This window comes from Pangasianodon hypophthalmus, chromosome 9 (genome assembly GCF_027358585.1).
Source record: "Pangasianodon hypophthalmus isolate fPanHyp1 chromosome 9, fPanHyp1.pri, whole genome shotgun sequence".
Classification (NCBI taxonomy): domain Eukaryota; kingdom Metazoa; phylum Chordata; class Actinopteri; order Siluriformes; family Pangasiidae; genus Pangasianodon; species Pangasianodon hypophthalmus.
In genome coordinates this window covers 20,197,426-20,222,770 of record NC_069718.1, presented here as the reverse complement: position 1 = coordinate 20,222,770, position 25,345 = coordinate 20,197,426, and the positions used below count along the sequence as shown (strand labels likewise).

At 39.9% G+C, this 25,345-nt stretch overlaps 1 protein-coding gene across 6 annotated transcripts in view; it reads right to left on the bottom strand.

Annotated features, from left to right (window-relative positions):
- Positions 1–903: 903 nt before the first annotated feature.
- Positions 904–25,345, bottom strand: part of srpk2 (SRSF protein kinase 2) — a 61,579-nt gene continuing 37,137 nt past the window's right edge. For 3 of the 6 annotated variants that reach the window (XM_053237109.1, XM_053237110.1, XM_026918965.3), the window contains 14 exons: positions 23,874–24,028; positions 23,246–23,354; positions 19,140–19,227; positions 18,803–18,890; positions 18,606–18,712; positions 17,780–17,945; positions 15,572–15,597; positions 15,165–15,432; positions 11,914–12,735; positions 11,163–11,263; positions 8,752–8,859; positions 7,887–7,956; positions 7,030–7,122; positions 904–3,444 (listed from right to left, as the gene is read on the bottom strand). In XM_053237109.1, coding sequence (XP_053093084.1) covers positions 3,260–3,444; positions 7,030–7,122; positions 7,887–7,956; positions 8,752–8,859; positions 11,163–11,263; positions 11,914–12,735; positions 15,165–15,432; positions 15,572–15,597; positions 17,780–17,945; positions 18,606–18,712; positions 18,803–18,890; positions 19,140–19,227; positions 23,246–23,354; positions 23,874–24,028 — 2,386 coding nt within the window. In that variant the 3' untranslated portion in view covers positions 904–3,259. Of the gene's footprint in view, positions 3,445–6,570; positions 6,664–7,029; positions 7,123–7,886; positions 7,957–8,751; positions 8,860–11,162; positions 11,264–11,913; positions 12,736–15,164; positions 15,433–15,571; positions 15,598–17,779; positions 17,946–18,605; positions 18,713–18,802; positions 18,891–19,139; positions 19,228–23,245; positions 23,355–23,873; positions 24,029–25,345 lie in introns of all 6 variants that reach the window. The other 3 variants (XM_034307282.2, XM_026918966.3, XR_008302348.1) reach the window with 2 other exon arrangements.

Genomic DNA, 25,345 nt, shown 5'->3' with positions numbered 1-25,345 from the left:
CTTCATTTATGTTTTAGTCCCAGGGCTTTTGCTTCAGCTAGTCTCATATTTATGACCAATGGTGGTTAAAATTAGGATAAATGGAAAGTTCCACTAGACTAATTTGTAGGAAGAGAGAATTACCGGTTCCTTGTGTATAGGATTCAGGCGTCTACGTTCTGCCTAACTTAAAGTTGCTGGGGTTTAAGAGTAACATCAGCATCCTGAAACTGAAGTTGGGCAAAACCTCTCTACATATTCAGAAGGAAGACTAATACAATACAGTGATTACCTCATATATACCATTACATCTTGATTAAAAGGTAATCCATTTTTAATCTGATAAATTTGCTTGATTAAATTTTTTAACTAACTTTTCTGAACAGAAGGTCTAAGACACTGTTTATCTGGTGCAGATGTGTTTATAGTAGCCAGGAGTCCTAGTGGTGCCATATGGTGTTTATAGTGGAGGTCAGCTGGCCTTGTTATTACGTGGATGGATGTCGGTATGTCCTTATCCATGTAAGTGATGTTCCAGGTCACAGAGACACATTGTGTTGTCGGACATGGCCAGAAAAGTGCTGTATTGTCTGGCTTCATAATTCTCAGTGGATGTTGTTTGAGCCTCCCCTCCTGCACTCCTGTGATTTTAGACTGCAGCATGCATTAGTACCCCCTTTCTGCAATGAACCCTTTCTGCAATGAGCTACGTTTAGTGGCTAGTTTACATCTGCAATATCTGCTGTTGCTGTGATACATTTTTTTGAAGCTCCATTTAATACATACACAGCATCATAACATGAAAGGTTTAAACTGAGAAATGCCTAGTGAGTGCTAATGATAACTGTATTACTGGTTAAACTAGACCCTGGAGAAGACAGAGTGCTTTAAGTGTTGAAAAGCTGACAGAAAAAAAATGAGCCATTGATTTATAATTTTATTAAATCTGTCAATGAAAAACAGACAAGAGATGTAACCATGAATGTTGGGGAAGAACAGTCAGCATGGCTAAAGTGAGAGATCAGGAGCTTTTGGTGCAAAAATTCACTATTATTGCAAAAATGTTTGATCAAATTTGATCAGCATCACACTAGTCCATACAGAGCAGCACTGTTCACTCTAACGAAGGGGGAGAGAGATGACAAAATAAAAAAAAACAAAAACAAATGGCAATAATAGTAATCATAATTATATCATAATTACAAAAAAAAATTAAAACATCTCTAAACAGACAAAACACAATCACCTCAATAATAAGACGATATTCGGTCACCGTCACAACATCAGAAGTTCTTTTTTTTTTAAATATTGTTTTTAAAAATACTTCACCATCTACTTATACTTTTTTTATTGCGAAAATAGGTGATGACAGATGGAGCTGGAGGGTGGAAGAGGGCCGTTGGCACTGAGAGCGAGCTGTAGTGTGTGAAGGGTTGTGTGTCCTCTTCTCACACACATACTCACACACTCCAGCAAGGAACTCCATTCAACGAGGCTCCTCCCGTTCTTAAGCTGTATTTCTGTTTCGCAGTGGAGTAGATGTCGGTTTGTAGAGCGATCTGTTGCGCTCTGTACACTGATCATAATCCCTGAACAAACGCAACGCAAGTGCAACCTCAGTCTTATGTTTTTTACACCTCGGACAGAACTGGACTGATTTGGGGCGGTCACCTTATGGTCACGTGATGGTGCTGCGGAAAAAAATAAGTTTATGTTTTATAATGGTAGGAAGCATACATGTGTTAGAAACAGTTGTGGAATGCTTAAAGAGTAGGTGTTGACAGTACGTGGTTTCAACAAGAACCCTCGACATCGAGGCTTCGACCAGTTTTTCAAAAAGAGCAGAATGAAAGAAACGAATGAAGTAGAAGAATCTCAACACAAGTGAAATGCACTCTTTTTCTCACCCTCAGGTTCTCCATGCTTTCACTAGCTCAGAGAAATATCACAGAGAAATGAAAGGAGGCAGTCTGTAGAAGTCTCTTGGACCTCATATTTTGTTCATTTCACACACTCTATGCCATAGACTGTTTATAATCCAGAGGGAACAGTGTGTCTCTCTGTGTTTGGACTCTCCTGTGTGTCTGCAGGGGCCTGAACACTGGCATGCAGCTCTGATGGGAGGTGGTGGTAGATTTTGGGTCTGAGGGAGGGCTGTAAACAGTTCTGTGGCAGAACCTTGGCTCAGGGGGCTCTGTCTCTGTAAGGGGGGACAGAGGCTGAGAGAGAGAGAGAGACGTGAGAGATAGTGGGCTACTTCCATCAGTAAAGATAATAGTAACACTGACATGCATACACCATAATCAGTTCCACCAGCTCACAGTGACAACGATGTCTGAGGTTCCTTAATGTGTTTGGAGCCAATTGGAGTTTGAACACTGGAGTATTGAGGCAAGCAAACACAGTTATTTTGAAGGTACTTCAAGGACATTTGGGCTTTTTTTTTTTTTTTTTACTTCAAATCTTAGCCCGAACTTTAAGGACACTGAGTTGGCTGTAACCTTTAATCTTCTTAATGTGTAAATCTGTTTAATGCTTATTCATTCATTCACACATTCATCTTCAGTAACCGCTTTATCCTCGTCAGGGTCACGGTGGATACAGAGTCTCTACACTCTGGATGGGATGCAAGACACACGTACACATCCATACACTTATTCACGTCTAGGGGCAATTTATCATAGCCAATCCACCTACTGGTTTGTGTGAGGAAACCGGAGAACCCGGAATAAACCCATGCGGACACAGGGAGAACATGGACCTTCACACAGTCAGTAACCCGAGCTCAGGATTGAGCCGGGGACTCTGGAGCTGTGAGGCGGCAACGATATCCACCGTGTCTCTTAATGCTTACTCTGATGGTAAATAGTTATACTCCATTGTTATTCCATTGCATATTTCTTCTTGTCATTTTATCAGGATACAAAACATCACTCTATTCATCCATCTGAAAATGGAATCTGAGTTAATGAGCAGCACTGTGTGTGTGTGTGTGTGTGTGTGTGTGTGTGTGTGTGTGTGTGTGTGTGTGAAGGTGCAACAGAGTGTATAGTGAATGCAGATTTCCACCTGTAGTGGCTCACTCCAACATGGTCCAGTCTTACATTAGTCCACACACACACACACACTTTCCTTCCCCAATTCCCCAATTCTCATTCTCTCTCTCTGTCTCTCTCTCACTCATTCACTGTCTCTCTGACCTCTTTTTCCCCCCAGACTGAGCGCAGGGTGCAGTCCTAAAGCCTGCCACTAGGGGGAAAGAGCTAGGAGTGGGAAGGTGCTACGAGTTTAGCCACGGATGATTGAGGCAGTCTCTTGCAGAGGCGCGTTTTTCTGGAACCATCTCCAGCATGGGCAACAGGAAGTTTGTGAAGTGGCCGGCGTCCTCGGCTGACCAGCCATACTTCTCCACCAGGACATCAAACAGAGACCACGGCTTTAGTTTAGTGATGTGCCGCAACTCACCTACAGAGGAAAGCAGAGAGAAAACTGGAGTTAGTACTGGGTGAAAAGATGCATTTATATCACCAGCCAAAGAGACTTCACTCATGATGAAATGGTGTCTTGAATAACAACGTCTGTTTTGATTTTTTGTGCAGATGGTCCATGGTGCAGTCAGCAATCAGCAAACTACACTGAGCACTTCCAGTAGCTCTCTCATTATGTGACAATCATCTGAGAAGCACATGATGACAAGTAAAAGCACTGGATTGTTATCAGCAATACAATCATTAATAATACAATGGTGCACTGCAATATTTAACCCTTGTGTTCTGTTCACTACTTAGCAATGCATGTACTGTTCATGGGTCATATTGACTTTGGACAGCTGAAACAGAAAAACAATAAACAATAAAGAAACAATAAAGATACAAAACCATTTCTCATGCCTGGGGATGCTCCGACCAGCAGGTATGTTTAATCAGGTATGAATGAGATGGAGGTAATGTTATATAGACTGAATTCATCTATGTGTTTTATTTTTGTAAAAAGCAGTCTGAGTCAATTGAAATGTAACCACTTTTTGAATCTGTTTTATTAAACATAACCTGTGTAATATACTGTAGACTATACACCAAATAATTAAAAAAAAAAAAAAAAACATTTGTGGCCTAAATGTTTAAGTGGCGATCTTTGGGAGTCCAAGCACCTCCAGTGGCCAGTTCTTGCAAACTTAAACAGGACAATCTAAAGTCCACAGATGACCATTGTTCTAATGTTTTGTGAGGACTGCTCAATATTAACTGGATAAAATGTCTGCTAAAATGTCTATTCACTGAAGGTGGCCATCTTTTTGAAGTAACCCAATGGTAATTAAAATCCAGTTAAAGATGAGCAGAACAATACAGCACACCAAAGTTTAGCTTAATTGGACTTTTGATTCCTGAGAAACAGCTATCTGAACTTAATTCTGCCTCCTATCGTTATCCATACCTCAAACACACTTCCTCATAACATAAAGTTTCGTGTGAATCCGTACAACCAGTCCTTGGTTACCTCAGATGCCCAACTGTTTTATTAAATCAAGCTAGCTCCAACCTATTTGGATTAACTGGCATGTGGAGGCCATGCTGTTAGCAAATCTTAACATGTTTTTAATAATTATTGAGTATTAGATTCTCCTGAGTAATTCGACACCAATTTTGTGACCATATGCCAAAAATCCTAGGACTAGTTTCCAAAAAAATATTTCACATATTATGCAAATTATCATCAAATTGAATGGGTGTGGCTAAATGGTCCAAAAGGCAATTTTTTGTGTGTGTGTGTGTGTAAAAAAAACAAACAAACATGAATAGCGACCCAGTGGCCAATTTGCATGGCTTACTAGTGTGTCCCTAGAGGAACCTAGCATTGAAGTTTCGTGACAATAGGGCAATGCTAGCCATGTTAAATGCCTGCTGAAATTTGACTGGTGGCAGCCATGTTTTTTAAGTAATCAGGTCATCATCAATGGTCCACTTGCAGATTAGCACAGAAATGTAATGTACCAAATTTCAGCCCAATAGGACTTATGGTACCTGAGGAACCATTATTTGAACTTAGCCCTGCCCCCTATTTATGGCCGCTCCTGAAACTTTGCATGAACTCAGAATGTTGTCCTGTATGTACCTTTCAGGTTTCATAAGGAATCCATACAAACAATCATGAGTTAAAACTGTCTGAGTAAATCAGGCTCTGCCTCATAAGAGTTGATTGGCATATGACGGCCATATTGTTTATAAGCGTCAATATGTTTTTGGTAGTTTCTGAGGTTTCCACTACTGTGTGTAGTTTGACACCAATTTTGTGAAGATCCAAAAATCCAAATAGGTTCTGCATATTATGCAAATTAGCTCAAATTCTAAGTGCGTGGAGCAAAATGGTTCTTGAGACTATTTCGCTCAGTGGAATCAGTGCTTTGTAGGACTTACAGTTCATGAGATATGGACCAAAACATAAAACCTTGTGCTATTATGCCACCATCAGGCCTATGTGGGTCCCTTTGTGTGCCTAAGTAGTGGGGGCCATACTGTATCTTTCCTTCAAATTCTGTGTTTCTATGTCTTACGGTCTTTGCTCTCTATACTGTTTAGCAGAGAATTAGAATAATAATAATAAAACAAATACAACAGGGTTCCAGCACCTTCTGTGCTTGGACCCCTAACAAGTCTTTCTGACCCAAACAGAACACCAGGGTTAATCAATAGGCAACAGCCTTCAGCACCATCATTGTTTGAACAAGGATTATACAAAGCATCAGCATGATATCTAGATGTACATCTGTCCAGCAATTACATGAGAAAATTTGCTATTGGTATCAGATTTGGAGATGTCAGTCATGAATATATCAGGCCTGTGCATCCTCATTACCACTCCGACTGGATGATGCATAATCTGTATGATGATGCATAAGTTTTTTGTTACGTTTATAGTTTCCAGTTGAAACTCTGGCCTTAATGTGGCTGGCTATTCAGGTGCATTTCCACAAGAGGAGTTGCGATTTGATTTAACGGGCTGCAGAGTCAGGGATCCTCTCTCATTCCTGCTCCAGAGTAGCTACTATTCAGCTTCTCAGGAATTGCTGGAGTGGAGTGTACTGGTGTTTGGTTTGATGGTTGGTCAAATTCATAGAATGACCAGTCCTCTAACCTGGCATTTATATATTATGTTAACAAGCAATTATTAAAACTCGACTTATATTTACAAGACAAACAAGCAAAGTGGAACATTTTTGCTTTGTGCTTTGTGCATGCTTGAATACTGTTGCTTCCTGCTTGAAAGTTTAAAAAGCTACATTAATGTTAACATTATGTTCACAAAGCAAAAAAATAAAATTATGATCTCAGTGCTATGGAAATGCAAAGCAGGAACTCGTCCAGGAACTGCATAGTACTTCTTCAGGACAGTTTCAAAACTCCTAACTTCAAGAACTTCTCAATGTTTTGTGGGAAGGTGCCTTGCCATTTAGGCCTGCCATCTAATGTTGTGTTTCTTAATCAGTCTGATGTGTGATCTTGCATAAGGATTGCTGGGATTCCTGTCTTGTTGTTTTGTTTTCTTATTCTAGGATTTGGTTCCTGTAGACCTGAAGATGGGGAGCTCTATTACCTTTCTTTGAGAAGAACTCACGGCTGTATTTCCCTGCAGCGATGACTTTACGTGGGACTTTCCCCAGCAGTTCCATAATCAGAGCGATGTGGTCTGACCACCACACAGACAAACACACAAACACACAGACAACAAAAGACGCACACAGACATCAGTAAAACATGCACACACACACTTCTGCAGGAGGACGAGTAGATGCATGGCAGTCTAGCTCATGAACAGACAGACACGATTCCTGTGAAGTCCTCGTGAACTGTGGAGGATTTTACAACCTGCTTGCAGGCAAGCATGACTGTGACTCTGCAGTGAGCATTTATATATTTTGCAATATCACACACAAGCCAGGGTGGACTTAGTATATAAAATTCATAATAGTGGTAAATGTGATGCTAACGATGTCTGTCTTTATCGAGTGGGACTGCACATGCATTCGTCCTCCCTGAGTGCTCCTACAGCTACCTCTCCGGTTGAAGAACTCCCGAGAATATTTTCCAGATAGAGCAAAGTGGCGTGGAATACAGCCCAAGAGCTCTATGATGTGGGCTATGTGATCTACAAAGCAGAGGCAGAGGGAAGGAGGGAGGACAGAGGAAGGAAAAGGAGAGGCACAGAGAAAACAGTGCAGGAAGGTGGGGAAGAATGGATGACAGATGTTGAGAGGAGAAGAGGGAGGCAGAGAGGAATTAGAGAGAAAACAGAGAGAAAGAGAGAGTTAGTAATACTGTGATAAAGTACAGCGATAAACACAGATTAACTGGAAATACATACAGACAGAAACTCCCCATGCTTAGCTGAATTTAAACAAGCCATTAATTGAGTCAAGTCCTCCAGCATTCTCCTTTTTTTAGACCTGTGGGGCAATGTTTTTGGTGTGATGGTGAGGAAGTAGTGCAGAGAATGAACTTGAGGGAATCAGAGGGAATGAGGAAAAAGTACATGGCCTACAGGGTAGAATGGACAGGAATTAATAATCTGATCTCATGTGGGATCTCATAGTGGGAAATAATAATACATTTCTGTGTTACTAAATTTCTGCATTTCTGTTTCTTGCAACTTAGACGAAAGGATGAGATTGAGCTGAAGACAGTGGAGTAGGAGGTTTGACTAAAGGAAAGGAAAGGGTAAAGTGAGGAACTAAGTGGTGAATGGAAGATACAGTAATCTTAGAAACCATAATATACAAAAATATACAAATGCCTGTATGGTAAAGCAGTACAGTCTTTGATATAACCACATGAATATAGTAGACATTATATGAATTATTAATGTAGTAGAATAACTGATTAAAAGAAAACTGACTGTGATTTGCGATTTACCTTCATCACGTGAGTAGTCCTCTCCTGAATGTGGCTCGAACAGATAGTCTCCTGTCGCCAGCTCAAACGCCTGAAGGGGACAGAAACAAGAGCAGTGAACAGCCTGTAACTGGAACACAATCAGTCCAATTATTGAACTGCATAAATGCTACGTTAAAGTGTTCTCAAAGAAGCCAAGCTCAAATATCGCAATCACACAAGTCTTATATTTAAATATTTATTCCAGTCTACAAAATGGAATTTTCAAGTTCTAGCAACCCTGACAGAAAATAAAATTAAGGCATCTAACTAATAAATAGAGTTACATATAGAAGTGTAGCAACAGTCTGATACACGGTTATTGACAAAATTGTCAAAAATGAGTTGTATAGTACGTTATGCTTAAATGTAAAACACAGACACCAGCCATTTTTCCCCCACAACAAATATGAGCACTTATTACTAACAATCACATAATTTAGAGCTAGGTTTGTAGCCTGAGGAGAGCAGACTCAGCTGAGAGCCAGTTATTTCACTTCTGGGACATGTGAGTTGCATTTTCTTGCCAGCTAGTGATTAAGACTCTGCAAGAAGCTTGAATGTTTTTCTAAGTCGGAAGCAGCCTAATTATGGTAATTCTGAGATGACTTGACAGTGGGTTTCGTAATTATCATGTGCAAAGACCAACAGAAAGAGATGATCAGATATCGCTTATTCACTGGACAACTTCAGTGATTGACATGAAGAATATCAGGGACTGGATGAATCTAACTGACCAGTGTTTGCAGGATCGTGTTTCTGTGTGATTGGCTGACAAATATGGTCATATGGTAGAGTTGCACACTGTAATGAGCATGCACCGATAAACTCCAAATAGAGTGCTTACCATACAGGCAGTGCTCCAGATGTCTGCAGGAGTGCTGTAACCAGCACCAATTAGAACCTCAATAGAACGGTACTGCCGCGTCTGAATGTCTTCTGTGAAGTGCTTGTGCTGAAAACCAAAGAGAATCTGTGATTTAACACTGTCTCAGTCAAACTAGTGAGACACTGGCCTATCAATAGTACTAATTAGTGTTCTATTAGATAAAGTCTTGTGCTACAACCTCAGCATCTTGCTAATGTGTTCTTTTTTATCCTTTTAATTTCTTCCCCTTCTCACCAAGTTGCAATTTATGTGGACAGAAATGGATGCACCTGCGCTGATGTGGGTGGAGCGGCACAACAAGGGATGTGACATCTGACATTTAATTTTCAAAACCACTTTAGTCCAAAATTTAGCAAAGTTACTTGGTGCCCTCTTGACACCTGTGATCACAAAAATACTGACAACACATCTGTTACACCCACACGTTGTAATTTTGAAAATAAATAATAAATAAATGAATAAATAGCATAGTTTCTAGGAGCACAAAGTTGCAATCTTGCTCCCTTTCCTTATGCCTTGCTTATGCGCTTGTGTTATTATCATGAAAATAATGCCCTGTATTTCCAAAAATAAAAATAAAGTTCAATGCATTTTCCCAGAAATAAAATAAAGCAAGGACTACAAGGCTGGTTTGAGAGTAATGACAAATACACACAACAATTAATTATACACATTTCTAGTAGCATGCCTCCTTTGGCCTTTGAAACAGCATGAATTTGCCTGGGAATGGAAACTACGACATGCTGTTTGTGTTGCGCATGAAAGCTGTACCATGCAGAAGTGACTGCATTGCATAACACCCTTTTCCACCTCATCCCACAGATGCTCAAGAGGGGTGAGAGCCGCAATCTGTGCAGGCCACTAAAGCAATGTAAACTCGCTGTTATGTTCTTGGAAAACTCAGTGACGATACGTGCCTTGTGACATGATACACTATCTTTCTGGAAACGTCCAACAAGTCTACATAAACTGTAGCCAAGAAGGGATTCACTTTTGATTAGCTCTTCAGGAAATGATGATACTCTGATCCTTCCATCAGCATAATATTTAAGAGCTGGACAACTTTTTCCAACTCAACAATCCTGTTGTCCTGTCTAATTTTCTGATCAAATTTTCTAGTTTTGACTGATTTTGACTTTTCTCCGTATGGTTATGTGATTACAGTGTAACTTTAGGAAAATGCAGATATTGATATTCCCAGTGGTTTTGTCTTGTTTCTGGATTTACATTCATTCACTCTTCATCAGTAAGCGCTTTATCCTGGTCAGGGTCACGGTGGATCCAGAGCCAACCCCTGCTACACTGGTCTCAAAGTTGAAGACTTCACCCCAGATGGGATGCCTGCCCATCACAGGGCACTATTCACACACACATTTACACCCACGGGCAATTTAACATAGCCAATCCATAGCCAAGCCAGTAAAACCTGGAGGAAAGCCACACGAACATGGGGAGAACATGAAAAACCCCACACAGACAGTATCCCAGTATCCCTCAAATCGAACTGGGGACCCACTGTGCCCCTGTGCTGCCATGTCAACCTTTACATTTTCTGTTTAAAAGGCTATGCAGTTTCTATACACTAAATAGTTAGCCTCAGTCATTAGCTCGCTTAGGCTTGGCATGCGTATGTCCTACTTGCCAAACAGTGTTCTCACAGTTTTACTCGCTTGATTGCATTGTTTGCTCACATTCCCATTTCAAAAGCACAAATTCACAAGTTTTGTTCAAACAAGTTCCTTCTAGAATCCTCTAAGCTTTGCCTACAGCTGCTGACCCACTTGTGCTGAAAGCCACCTGTCTCTGAGGCAGTTTTTCCTGTACCACACATGGTTTGTGGCCATTTTAGTCAATTAAAGATAAAGTCTTTGAAACACTGAAAATCCAAAGATGGTATCCTGTACATTAATGTTGAATTTGGATGTGACATTTAGCCTGTCTGACTGCTTGCATGATTCTCACCATTCTCTTTTGAGCCCTCTGATCTATAAGCTGAGTTTGTCCAGAGGATTTCTGGTCACTGGTAGTATTTTTGCTTCTTGCTCCATTCTTACCATACCCTTGAAACTGTCATGAAAAGCCCATGTTTGAAAAGCTCAGGACTGGCACACTAGGGGCAACTGTCATGCCACATTTAATGCCACATGTTTAGAAATGCTGGTCTGCCTGATTTATACCCTGTAACACAGTCACATGATTTGGAAGATTTTTGTAAAGATGGGGGTGTATGTAATAACCTGGCCACTCAGTGTGCACTGAGGTTATACTGAAGGCAAAATCTTCAAAAAGATATTTATTTACATATTTACATATTTATATTGTTTCCCAGATTAATCTCAGAAGCTGACTACAAAACAATTGCATCTTACCACCCAGCAGGCATTGCCCAGGTCTGCTATTTTCACTCGGAGTATGTCAGCATTGCGAGGGTCGAGAGGATTCACCAGGAGGTCAGCTGCTCGTGCTTTAGCTGAGTGAACAAGTACAGCTGTTATAGTAGCTACTAGAACAATACCAGAACAATAAAAGAATAAATAAAACTTATTGTGTCATTACAGTCACACTTGAGATATATTATAATGCGTAATCTGAATCATGTTTCATAGTAGCACAGTCTTTCTTTTTCCAACATTATTGTATTTGGCTCAATTACGCTACATAAGCACTAACTTTAAAAATGTATTTAGAATACTGATCATGCTTATTTTGGTCTGAAAGTAACAAGGTTAAGATAAGATAAGATACCTTTATTGTCAGTGTACAATGAGATATTGTTTGGAGCAAGCCAGTAGATACCATCAAGAGTAGACAGTACATATAAAATAAAAAATAATAATAATAAATTTTATTTTAATTTTAAAAAAATAATTGTTAGAAATGGCAAGCAATTCTAGTCCCTTTCATTCCTATATCTCTAACTTACACCTATACATTTGCCATCAGCAGGATGCTCATACATGGAAAGGGTGTTTGATGGGTATATTTATAATATTTCATATAAAAATAAATGTTACACACTTTACAAATATTGCTATAAAATGTAATTAAAAGGGCCAAACTCTGGTCAGCCATTCTCAGAAGTGAACAGATGGTGGTCAGAGGTGAGTGTGTGTGCGCCACCTTTAGGAGTGTCTCCGGTGCTGGAGGATGAGACGGTGCGGCTGCGCTCGGCGTCGGGGTTCAGGTTTGTCTCTCCTTCCTCAGGCTCACACTCTTCAGGCTCGGGGTCGAGCGGGAGCTCGGGGAAGCGCGGTGCCGTGGCTCGATGTCGAGCGCCATTGCTGAGTGCTGCTGTCTCTCCATTGAACAGCTCATAAGAGGCATCAGAGGCGTCCCGATCAGTGGCGCTGAGCTCTGACTCCACCAGCGGGCAGAGCAGAGGTGAGGGTGAGGGCACAACAGGCACAGCGTCTGATGGATGATTTGTGTCCACCACTGCATGACCGTTAGTTTTTAAGGTGTCGTTGTGGCTCTCTGTGGAGTTCCTAAGCTCCTGGGCTTCATCCTCTGCTTCATCATCATCATCATCATCGTCCTCTTCGTCATCAGCTTCATCTTCGTCTTCCTCATCTACTTCCTCTACTCTTCTTTCTTCTTCTTCTTTTGGCAGCTCAGGCTGCTCCTCCTTTGCACACTCCTCTGTCTTTGGTTCGGGCTTCTCATCGGAAGATACAGCTTCAAGACTGTCTACTGCTCCTTTTGCATCTTCCTGACCTGCTTCAGCTTCCTGCTGCTCTGCTGCTTTCTCCTGCTCTTCCACATCTTCTTCAGTTTCTTCTCGTTCATCCTCCTCTTCATTTGCAGGGTTGTTGCTCTGTTCATGTGGTGGTGTGTTGGTCTCTGTCGCCACTGAGGGATCTTCATCATCAGGAACTTCTGTGTTGGGAAGTACTTCACAGTCCTCCTCATCGTCCTGCTGTTGTGGCTCTGGAGGAGCTGCGCCTAGAACATAGGAAATAAAGAAGAAATAGAAGGGTTCTGTTCTCAGACAAAAATGAATGGACCAGTTAGGGTCCTGCATGTGTGTTTGCACATGTGTGTGTACACACCGCCACATTGAGGGGGCGGAGAGGAAGTTGGAGGCTTGCCTGTCTCTGCATTTACAGACCTTAGTATCTCCCGCTTCATTTATTTCCAGTCCAGTAACACTCAACTCAATACTGAAATAGGATACAATTGATTAAAATATACACTGACTGGCCACTTATTTAGGAACATTCATGCTCAATCATGCAATTACTCAATCAGCCACTCATGTGGCAGCAGCACAATGTGTAAAATCTTGCAGGTACAGGTCAAGAGCTTCAGTTAATGAGAAAAATGTCATCTCTGTGACTTTAACCATTGCATCTTTGTTGGTGCCAGATGGGCTAGTTTGAGTATTTCAGAAAAGGCTGATCTCCTGCCCATGCACAACAGTCTTTAGAGTTTACAGTGAGCAGCAGTTCTGCAGCAGGAAACTCTGCTGATGAGACAGGTCAGAGGAGAATGGCCAGAATGGTTTGAGCTGAGAGGAAGGCTATGGTAACCTTAAATAACCACCTTTACAACCATGGTGAGCTGAAAAGAAGAACCATAGGCTACAGTGGGCTCACCAAAACTGGACAGTTCTAGATTGGATAACACTGCCAGGTATGATGAATCTTGATTTCTGACTCGAGTCAGAGTCAGAATTTGGCATCACCTTGAATCCATGAATCCAACCTGCCTTGTTACAACAGTTCAGGTTGAGGGTGGCTGTGTAATGGTGTGGGGAATGTTTTCTTGGCACACTTTGTCTCCGATAATACCAAGTGAGCGTCATTTGAGTGCCTTAGACTATCTGAATATGCTGCTGACCATGTGCATTTTTATGGACACAAGTTACCCATCTTATAATGGCTATTTCCAGCATGATGAGCACAAGTTGTTTCAAAATGGTTCCATGAACATGGAATTAGTTCAGTGCACATCAGGGGGCTCCCTATTCAACAGATCTGAAGAGATCTGAGGGATACAGGGATTTCTTTAAAGCTGCTTCGTGACAATGTCCATTGTTAAAACGCTATATAAATAAAATTTAAATTAAACTGAAATTGAATCCAGTAGACCACCTTTGGGATGTGGTAGAATGGGAGGTTCACAGCATGAGTGTGCTGCTGACAAATCTGCAGCAATTATGTGATGAAATCATATCTGTATGGACCAAAATCTCAAAAGAATGTTTCTAATACAAGGGGGGTCCTACCCAGTATTAGTAAGGTGTTCCTAATAAAGTGGCCATTGAGTGTACAATATAAGCTAAATCCAAATTGGGTTACAACATGTTAACGAGTAGATGCCATATAAACGACCCACTCTTGTGGGATTCACTGTTTCATAAATCAAAATTACAATGAATGTTAACATTTTTCAACAGTGGCAAAGCAGTGGAAGTTTTTGTGATTGTAATTACTGGGTAACTTTAGCCATATTGAGCCCTTTCTTAGTACTTTACCAACACATCTGAGGGAAACGCTGATACACCTGAGGGTTTTGCCTGTTTCCACCATCATTCTGCTTTCACACTATTCAAATAAAAGGCTTAAAGGATGACTACTAGCTAAATCGTTTGCCTCAGTCTAATTAGCTAGCTAATGCTCAGCATCCCCAGTTTCCAGTTGCCTAGCAACAGTGATTAGAGTTCTCATGACTTTAACCAACACTAAGTGTATCTTATGTCGTCGAAAGCACAAGCTCACACATCCATATGAGCACACCATCAGAGCGAGCTCTTTCTAGAATCTTCTGAGCTCCACCTGCAGCTGCTGACCCACTTGTGCTGAAAGCTCTCTCTGTGTTGATCGAAAGCCATGTGATGGCACTAATAATGATGACGTGGCAAAAATGGAAACTGTAGAGGCATTATAATGCACAGAATATGGGCCTCTGACAAAGGTGGCTACGATGATTGAGGGCTGTTAGGATAATAGCATAAATCAGATATATTTTAAGGGTAGTTTGTAGAGATTAAAATAAAACCCAGAGTCCTCATTTATCAACATTACATAGAAAAGGTCATGCAAACAATAAAATTTGGATTTATCAAATGTGCTTATGCAGGTCGTATACACAAGTGTACACTATGAAGCTTAATAGATTAGCAGTATTAGCAGTTCACTCTCTACGTAAAGCATTCGTAAGTGAACACCTGTTTGGTTTTCGCCGCTTTACTTATGCATGGTCAAAGTTGTGCATGAACACACAAATCTAAGCAAACCTTGTTTTGATAAACCCAACACTTTGCATTAAAAAGACTGCACAAACAATTTTAACACTGTTTGGTGTGTTTGCACACAAACACCCAGATGTCTAAATCTCAAATGTCTCAGTTATAATCAGTAACTACTTACATGTGTGGTTGGTTAATCTAACAGGCCGCTCCCTCTCTCCCTCTCCTTCTTCCTCTTCCTCTATGTCCTCCTCTTCGTCGTCCTCATCTTCACTCTCACCGAGAGCTAGTGCAGGTCCTGGTGGCGGGTTTAGCCCTTCGTTGGCTTTCTGTCTCTCAGCCTCCCTCTCTAAAGCCTCTATCTCCAGCATGCGTCTCTCCAGCAGCTCTGCCTGCCGCTTTTGCTTCTTCTTCAGCTTCTTCTTCTTGTTCTTAGAGATCTTCCCCACCTGTAGGGGGCACCACATACACACGCGAATTAACCAAGCATTATCCATTCCTGCTTTTGCTCAAAGGACCATAAGGAATCTCTTACTGTTAGTTAATTAATTCAGCAGTGGCTATGTTGGGATTGTTAGTGCTACATACCTGTTTGAGTTGGGGTGCTGTGCTCACTGTAGAGAGGAAAAACAAACAAGTTAAACCATATTCCTCAAACTAGCGCTCAGATCACAATTCTAGTGAGCTCCATATAGTTAACATATCACAATGCCGAATGTATAATACATCAATTAATCTCTGTTATGTTATCCTTACATTCTTTTATAAACTGTTCTGTTAGACCATTTAATTTTATTGAATTAAATATTTTGGTTTACATGACAGCTTAAGGTGCCTGTTTATCATGTTACATAATACTATGCCATCAGTACAATAGTTAATGAACTTTAATTCAATTCAAATTAATTCAATTTTATTTGTATAGCACTTTTAACAATGGACATTGTCACAAAGCAGCTTTACAGAGTATCCTCATAGTATGCTATTAATGAGTAAAATTATACAATACAATAATAAAAAATTAAACTAACATTAAGTACTTATTTGTAGCCACCTATGGAGCTTGTAGCCTAACCCAATCAAGTAGCAAATCAACCAATAAGCTGATTTGGAAACTGAAGAAATTTATAAAAATACATTTTACAAACCACCAAATGCCCTCAAACATTCATATTTCTATTATAGTGTCTGACATATACTGACACATTTATATCATAGCTATGTAAAATGTTAGCATCTAATATGTACATTGGGTACCTTTCAACAAGAAGTTAAAGTCTGGTAGCTTTAGTGTCCTATGAGCTTGAAACATTATGGGCAATTAGGTCTATGGATAAACCTCCACAGCTGATCTGAGGTCAGTTGAGAATTGATCATCACTGCTGACTGTGACCTGGAATGTAAGTTTTTCCACATTTTCCGGACTTCATTCTACCATCATATTATCAGGATGTCGCTGTTTCAGTATTGAATTTGATAACTGGGTATAGGCTACATGGGAGGTGAAAAACAAACCCTTCCGAAACAACCAAGGTCCAGGCCTCAGCGTCTTCATGGCTAATTACGGCCTTGCTAGCCCTCTCACTTTAACACGTTGTAAATGATGGTTTAAACAGAAACATGAGTGAAAAGTTGAAGACAAAATGCTGTTTGTACTTAAAGATATAAAGTTCTTCAGTGATCCAATAAATAATTTTTTTTCTTTGAGTTTAGGCTAAAAGAGGATTTAATGGCACTATATGTCCTGTCTCTCTGTCCCAGTTCCACGTTAAAGCTGCTGGCTATTTCTGATGCCTGGCTCTCATCATCTCCTCACTCCTTCATATGGTCCCACCCTGCTGAAGGCCACACAGGCAGCTCATCTACAACCAGCCTGTCCTTAGACACTCTGTCAGCAGATCAGGCTCTATTCTAGCAGTCATGGCGTCTATAATGATCCTATCATGATCATGATCATGAATCCAAGACTTCCGTAAAGGCAAAGCATTTCTGCCTTAAATATGAGTTGACAGAAGAAAACCATGAGTAACTAATGTGTTATGTGCGTGGTGTTGTTGCTTTCCTGCTAACACCAAGGACAAATTCGGGTCAAGTAGTTTGTGAGTGTTAGTACAATAGCTGGAAGTGGAAGTTTGTCTATCGAGGATCTACAAAGAGTAGTTCTCAGAATTCAGCTCATACTGCACTTTTCACTGAATATATCACTTCTTCTGAAATGTTTGCATGAATTTTTGGTACAGCTACAGCATTACTAGTCCAAAAATCATGCTGCATATCTAAGTTAGATGTAAATCAATAATTATTTCTCGCTTCCTCTATTAGATTTCTGGTTTCCTCTATTATTTAAACCTAATCAACGTTGATACTGGTGATAAAAATAGCTAAATGGCTAAGGTTAGATACAGGTGTACTTCCTTCATATGTTTAAAGTATTTGACCAACTCGATATTTTCCAGTTCCCAAACACGTCAGGCCTGCGCAGGAAGGCACTTTATTTAGACTGCATAAGCATAGCTGAAGATCATTACATAATGCACACTGTGGGGCAGGGTTATTTTGAGCATTTATTTAATTATGTTTATATTTAGCATTTAAAAGATATGCTCAATTAATGTGACTAAGCCATCTTATTCATGTATGTGCAGGAATACAGGTTGATAGTGCAAAATGTAGACACATGCTGTGCTCCTTGGCCAAATAACTGATAAATAATCACGATGGTTATTATGTTATCCTCTATCATGTTGTGGTGGTATTTTGTGTAAAAAACTGCGGATCCAGAGGGAGGTATAATACCTGCAGATCCAGAGGGAGGAGGCGCTCCTGCTTTCTGCCACTCGGTGGCTTCAACCGCCATGCGCCTGACAAAGGCATCGTCCACACACATCAGGATGTTCTCCGGTTTGATGTCTGTGTGAATGATCTTGCACTTAGTGTGGAGGTAATCCAGACCCTGCAAGACCTGCCAATTAAATACACAACATTCACATCACTTTGCCTGGCTCAGGAATGAGCTGCGATTCATGCTTCTTCAGATGGTTGAAGGCTGCTGTGGTGGTGAGATAAAACATATATTATATGAACACTTAAAGCAGCAGTTCTCAAATGGGTCCAGAGATCCCCAGGGGTCTGTGAAGCATAGCCAAGGGGACTGAAATTTTTAGGTTTTTTCAGTGGTGGAAAGCATAACCCACCATTATAAAACTAATTATATGTATTATTTAGGTGGTACAGTTATTAACGTGTTGGTCTGGTAACTTGAATTGAATGAGTTTAATCCAAACCTTAATAACGCAAACAAGTAGGACTATATATATAATTTCAACTTGGACCCAATGTGTTCTTTTTGGGGAAAGCCCAGAAAAAGAAAACTTTATGGTTCTAATAAACAGAAAAATATTTATTTACACATAAATCTAATAAATAAATCTATAATGAAGGGGTCTGTGGAATTTATTTTAGAGCTAAACAGGTCCCTGGCTGCAAAAAGTTTAAGACCCCCTGGATTAAAGAACATCTAACTTAGATTTCTGTCATACTTAGTATGCATATTTAAAATTCAAACCAGTTCACAGTATAATATATTTCCAATAATGTGTTTTGTGAGTATAGGTGTGTGTACCTGTCTAATGATGCTCTTGACACATGGTAAAGGCAGGCCCTGATAGTTGGACTTGATGATCCATTTCAGTAGATGGTGGCCGAGAACTTCAAACACCATACATACATCTGAGAGAGTGAGTTAGGTGCAATAACACAATCACATGTATATGAGAGCTAAAAATACCCACACACATGTACACACACTGAGGAGGATACGGATCCCGTTTATCCCCGAGATCTTGAAGTCATCGATGAGCTGAACCACCATGTCTTTGTAGGGGTCAGTGGGGTCACTCTCACGTACCTGATAGACAGACATAGGCGTGTACGATTACCACACACACTCTGAAATGAGCTCTTGGGATCAAATGGCCTAAACTGTTAGAAACACATGGCATATCTTAAAGCATGTCATCTGACACGAGCTGCATTAGCTTAATGAAAATTATTTCTGCTCCAACATACAAAGGAGAGTGTGTTTAAATGGACTGAAGAGGATGCAGTAAAATGGCTGTGTATATTGGAGTCTTGTATTAGTGGCCTTTTCACTCACACATCGGAGTAGTTTGATCTCGTCTAGTGCCGTCTCTGTGTAGTGCTGAGCACTCTTCACCACCTTCATCGCCACAAAGCGCTTCCCTCTGTAGACAGAACACAAGACTGTTGTACATCCAGGCTATACAGTGCATTCAGAAAGTATTCAGTCCCCTTCATTTTTTTCACATTTTTTTTATTACGATGCAGCCTGATGCTAATATGCTTTGACTTTTTTTTTTTACATCAGTCCATACAATGACAAGCAAAAACCAGATTTTTGATAACTTCTCAAATTTATTAAAAAGAAAAAACTGAAATATCACATTGACATAAGTAGTCAGGCCCTGTGCTATGACACTTGAAATTTAGCTCAGGTGCACCCCGTTTCTGTGGATCATCTTTGAGATGTTTCTATACTTTGACTGGAGTCCATCTGTGGCAAATTCACTTGATTGAACATGATTTAGAAAGGCACACACCTGTCTATATAAGGTCTAATAGCTGAAAATGCATATCAGAGCAAAAATCAAGCCATGAGGTCAAAGGAACAGCCTGCAGAGCTCAGACACAGCACTGTGTTGAGGCACACATCTGGGGAAGGCTATAAAAAATTTCTGCTGCATTAAAGGTTCCCAGGAGCACAGTGGCCTCCATAATTCTTAAAGGGAAGAAGTTTGGAACAACAAGACTCTTCCTAGAGTCTCCCAGCCAAACAGAGCAATCGGGAGAGAAGGGCCTTGGTAAGAGAGGTGACCAAGAACCCGATGGTCACTTTGGATGAGCTCCAGAGATCATGTGTGGAGATGGGAGAAACTTGCAGAAGGTCAACCATCACTGCAACACTCCACTGATCTGGACTTTATGGCACAGTGGCCAGATGGAAGCCTCTCCCCAGTCCAAGACACATGAAAGCATGAAAACATGAAATTTGGATTTTTTATTTTTTTTTGCAAATTCCAAGCAGGCTTTCATTTGTTTTGCACTGACAAGAGGCTCTGTGTATGTGTATGTGTGTGTGTTTGTGTGCGTGTGTGTGTGTCTGCCCATATGGGATTTTTGGCTTCCAACTGTCCCAAATGGCAATCAAACTCAGAGTGCCTGAGGCTACAACTGCACATCCTATATTCCCTCCACTGCATAAAGTTACCTCAAATGTTATCAGTCCATTTTGCCTTCTTAAAACCCCTTTCTGCAGTAATGCAGCCACATTTCAGTTTGTGGACTGTTTCTTTCTTTCAACAAACTGGCAAGTGAATTTATAAAAAAAATCCCATTGGAACAGATGGGGAGTCTGTTGCACTGCCTTCTGCATTGTTGCACTGCGGTTCGCTATATAGGTCGTTTTTATCTTCCATCTTTACTAGGACATACAGAATGAACAATATGTTTCTGAGCCTTTGGCTCTGGTAGGTTGCAATACAGTTTATCAAAAAAAAAAAAAAACTGAATTAAAGTGTTTTCTGGCTGACAGGAGAAAGTTAGTCTGGTTGGTTTTGTAGTAATATAGTATTTTGATTTGCCTAGGGCATTAAATACAAATAATGAAAAATCCTCTAATTTATGGTTGAAAACTGGTAGATATTCCAGCATCTTTCAAACTAATCTCTACCCACCACATGCAGTATAACTATGTGCAGTTACCACAGACATTAATTTTGGCACATTTCCCTGTACCAAGAAAAGAACAGAAAACTTGTTTACTTAAAACTCACTTATAATGTGTAAGAGCAGTTGTTGTGGCAGTCAGTAAACATTGATGTGAAAAATCTTTTCCCCAAAAATATTTCAATAAAAGGAAAGTTCTCAAAAGTTTTCAGTTAAAGCAACAAGGACACAAAAGGCTAGTAGGATATTTAAAAAAGGCTATTAAACAGAGCATAAACTTAAAGAAACTTACAAAAAAAATATATAGTATAAAACACAAGTAGGAAAAACCATAAAGCACCTCTGTTTAAAGTTCAGTCAACCTTAGCAGTATTTTAACATTATATGCTTAGATATCAAGGAAGCCTGCATTTCATAAAATCTATAAAGTATAATGTAACTGAAAATTAGTGTAAAGAGGGGAAGAGTGTGAATGCTAATGAAATATTGTTAATAATTTTGGATTCAAAACATTTTGCAGTTATATCTGGGAATGATTAAAATATTTGTGCGGTCATCTGTGAAAACTTATTTTCTACTTTACATAGTTCTGAAAACTACATTTTTTTTCTGAACTGAAATCTCTTTTGCATGTATTTGCATGTACAGCATTTTAAAGTCCTTTTAACCCCAAAGTGTCAGAGAAATTCATATTTAAAGATTCAATTCCAGTGACAATTATCTACATTTGCAACCTATATATATATATATAAGTTTACTGGGAAATGAGTTCTCACTTTGATTATCAGCAAAATCCACATCAGTCTCTGTCTCATCAACTAAGGAAAATGTTCTGTTGGCTAAAAGTCTTATTATTAATGTATTTTATTAGGCCATTTAAAAATTGTAAAACTCTGTGCACTGTCTGAACAGAGTGCCTCAGTGCTCTTCTCCATTTTGATAATGATGTGATGGAGCAGGTGCATCACGGACATTTATACAGCTGGTATCTGATAATAAACTGAATTGATTCCATTTGCTAAGGTGTGTAACTATCCAAAAAACTAAATCAAATCATCAAAAAAATCACACTTAGCCAGCAAAAACTGGATCCTCATCCAACATTATCTTTGCACATAGATTCCAGGCCAAGATTAGAAATTAACCTAAATAAAAACATTTCCAAATCATTTTGGTTTATATATATATATATATATATATATATATATATATATATATATATATATATATATATATATATATATATATAAAAAGTAGCAATGTAAAGGTATATTATTGGCAAAAAAATCATTCTTTTTACGGACCTCATCACTTTTCTGTCCAGCAGGAGTGTGAAGAGAGGCAAGTGCTGAATGTGCGTCGTTAGCTGGTGTCAAATGTCACATGTTGGGTCCACATCATTACATATGTTGGACAGGCTTACAATGTTTTTCAACCCATGTAAGGCACTTACTGATGATTGATGCACTCTCGTCCAAAAGTTCTACTGAAATCCTGTCTGTGTCTTATAGACTCTAGGAGGTTAGATTTAAGCAGGCAGCTATCATTTACCAAGATTTATGGCATGAATCAGTGCATAAATGCATCAGAGTAGGTCAGGATCTAAGGAATCCAAGAGTCCAAGAGTGTGTGAGCTAGTGGGCTGAGAAGTGGAACACATATTTTTGTAAATTTTTTTGTGAATTCTTCAATCAATAGTTGTACATTAAACTCTAAATTTGTATAATTTGTCCTTGGGACTCCTTTTCAGAGGGAAGTATTTCTGGCTATGTGTTACCAGTGTAGGTGAAAGTAAACATGAAAGGGCTTCAGTTTTGTCCTGATGATGCACAGATACTACAAAAGTGCCAGCAAGCAGAATTGCATTCCTCCACTAATGGGAAGGTGGATAAAATTAAATAAAAAACATCTTTGCTAATACATTCGCTCCTGTCTGTTTCATCACAGGATGTAATGTAGCAGTCACACATTTTAAACATTTACTGACTGAATTCAGCAGCTGCCCTTAGTCTTCCATCATAAGTTTCAATCCAACAGGTTTTCCATTCTTTTTTCAGTACAGTGAAACATGTAGAAATTATGTGTATTTATGCTACAGATGTGGTGGATAGAAATTAGGCTCTTCAAGAATTCTGCAGTATTTCGTTATTTCATTGCTAGTTGCTGACTTCCCACTGATGTTGTGTAAGTGGCTGAGTGTTTGGGCTGTGTTTATGAAAGTTTCACTACAGCTGTCACTTGTGTTGGCCTCCCAGGTGAACAGACGATGCAGGTGACGTGGCTACCTGCTGCACTAAAAACTAAAGTGCTGAGTGTGAGTTTCCAGGTTGACATATGAGCTATTAGTCTAATTGAGGGAGAGGCAAGATCTTCAAACAGATACAGGAGTCGAAACATGAGACTAGGACACAGATACTGGCATACACCAAGCTCCTGGGCAACACTGAGTCTGAGTTACTGAGGGTGTGAGCGTGTGTGTGTCTGTAAGGATGGTGTTTTATGTGCATGGTAACTCACTGGATATCCCAACATAGCCAGACAGTAGAGAAGTGACCCCAGCCCAGCTTTCGGATTACATGGTACCTCCCATTGAACAGATCCCCTATCTTCACCGGATGGTATCCTCCTAGAGAAAAAAGAACAAAAGAGAAAAAAGTTTAGGACAGTCTAAAAGTAGCATGTTAATTTTAACGTGTAAAAATACTGCTTCCTCTGGGGAGTATATGCCATGCTATACCTGGAAAAATACTGGCCTAAACTCGGCTTTCTTTGTCCACTGTCCACAGAATTATAAATATAACTAATATAGAAGTATAATACAAATATAAATGATCTAGAAGTCTCATGTCTCTAAATATTGACACTAGAGTTCTAATTAACTGACTGGCAAATTTTGTAAGTAAGAACAAGAAACAATTACAGAAAACACCAGTAGGGTGGGTGATATAAAGATATGATATGCAGACGACATATAGACATTCCTGAGAGGATTACAGACATTATCAGTACCGCTATAGTGCAGGCAGCTATCATTTACCAAGATATTGGCCAAATTTAATTTCTTTAGTTCTGCAAGAGAGAGAGAGAGAGAGAGAGAGAGAAAGAGAGAAAGAGAGAGCAGACAAAGAAGAGACTCTGCTGGGACCTTTGCAGTAGTCTGCCGGGTCCTCCTGTTCCTCATCGTCAGAGCCCAAAATCTCTTCCTCTGGCTCTGGGGGTGCGACTGGCTCGGGTTGGGGTGGTGGAGGAGGAGGAGGAGGAGGAGGGGGAGCGGACGGAACTTTCTGCTGCGTCTCAGGCCTGTTAGACAATAAGAACAAAAGAGAAAGTGAGGGACAAACCATTTATCATTTAAACTTTCAAATGGTGCCACTGTGACTGGGCAAATACAGCACTGGTGTGTTGTAAGTGACCTCATCATTGGAAACAACTTCATATGCTAAACTATTTATAACTCACACTACGTTCCATTCAGCCGTGGGCTGCCTATGTAGGCAGCATTTTTTCATAGTGAGATAAAGTCTGTCCCCTGCTGAAGGCAATCCACCAGATTCACCAGATTTTGAACGGAACTTATGTTATGGAAAGAACTTATGGCTGAGAAATACTCATAATGTGATAAAGAGCAATTATGGTGATATGAAAAATTAACATCCTTACAATGGGGTATACTGTTTCTGCTTGATCAGTTCATTCTGCAGGATGTGCTGAAGGCTTAAATTGGATTGGAGCACACAGGACCTCTGGCACCTTTGGTTTATGTGACTGGCAAGTGGAGAGAACTTGGGTGCTATAATTTGATTATAGTTTATAATAATACAATATTATGATAATATAACAATATACTACACTCACCAGTTAGTGTAACAGGAACAACCGTACACCTGCTCATTCATGTGATTATCCAATCAGCCTATCAGCACAACGCATAAAATCATGCAGATGCATTTCAAGAGTTTCGGTTAATGTTCACATCAAACATCAGAATGGGGAAAAATGTGATCTCACTGACTTTGAATGTGGTATGGTTGTTGGTGTCAGACAGGCTGGTTTGAATATTTCAGTAACTGCTGATCTCCTGCGATTTTCACACAGTCTCTAGAGTTTAAACAGAATGGTGAAAATAAAAACATCCCATGAGCAGCAGTTCTGTGGGCCGAAACATATCAGCATGATTTTATGCACTTTTATTCAATCATCTGCTGCAACATGATTGGCTGATTGGATAATTGCATGAACTAAGCCGTTGTACAGTTGTTTCTAATAATGGGGTCAGTGAGTTTATATGTTAAGAACTCCATGTAATGACACATAAATTGCATGGTACTGTTTTCACATTGTTGGCACCCATGAAAATCACAGGGCTCTTCCACCTCCTAACTCCCAATTTAACCCGTGGGTATGGGGATATATTTGATATAAACAAACAAGACTTAACATTTCTTTATTACTTACTTGATGCAGTACAGAATTACAGACATGGTAATTAAACCAGGGGATCACATTTTTGAAATACCTGATGTAAGATAAAACACACACCCCGCACACACACACAGCCAGTGTTTGGTGAGCCAGTTGAGGTCAAAGAGAATGACAGAATGCCTGCCAGTGGGTTGC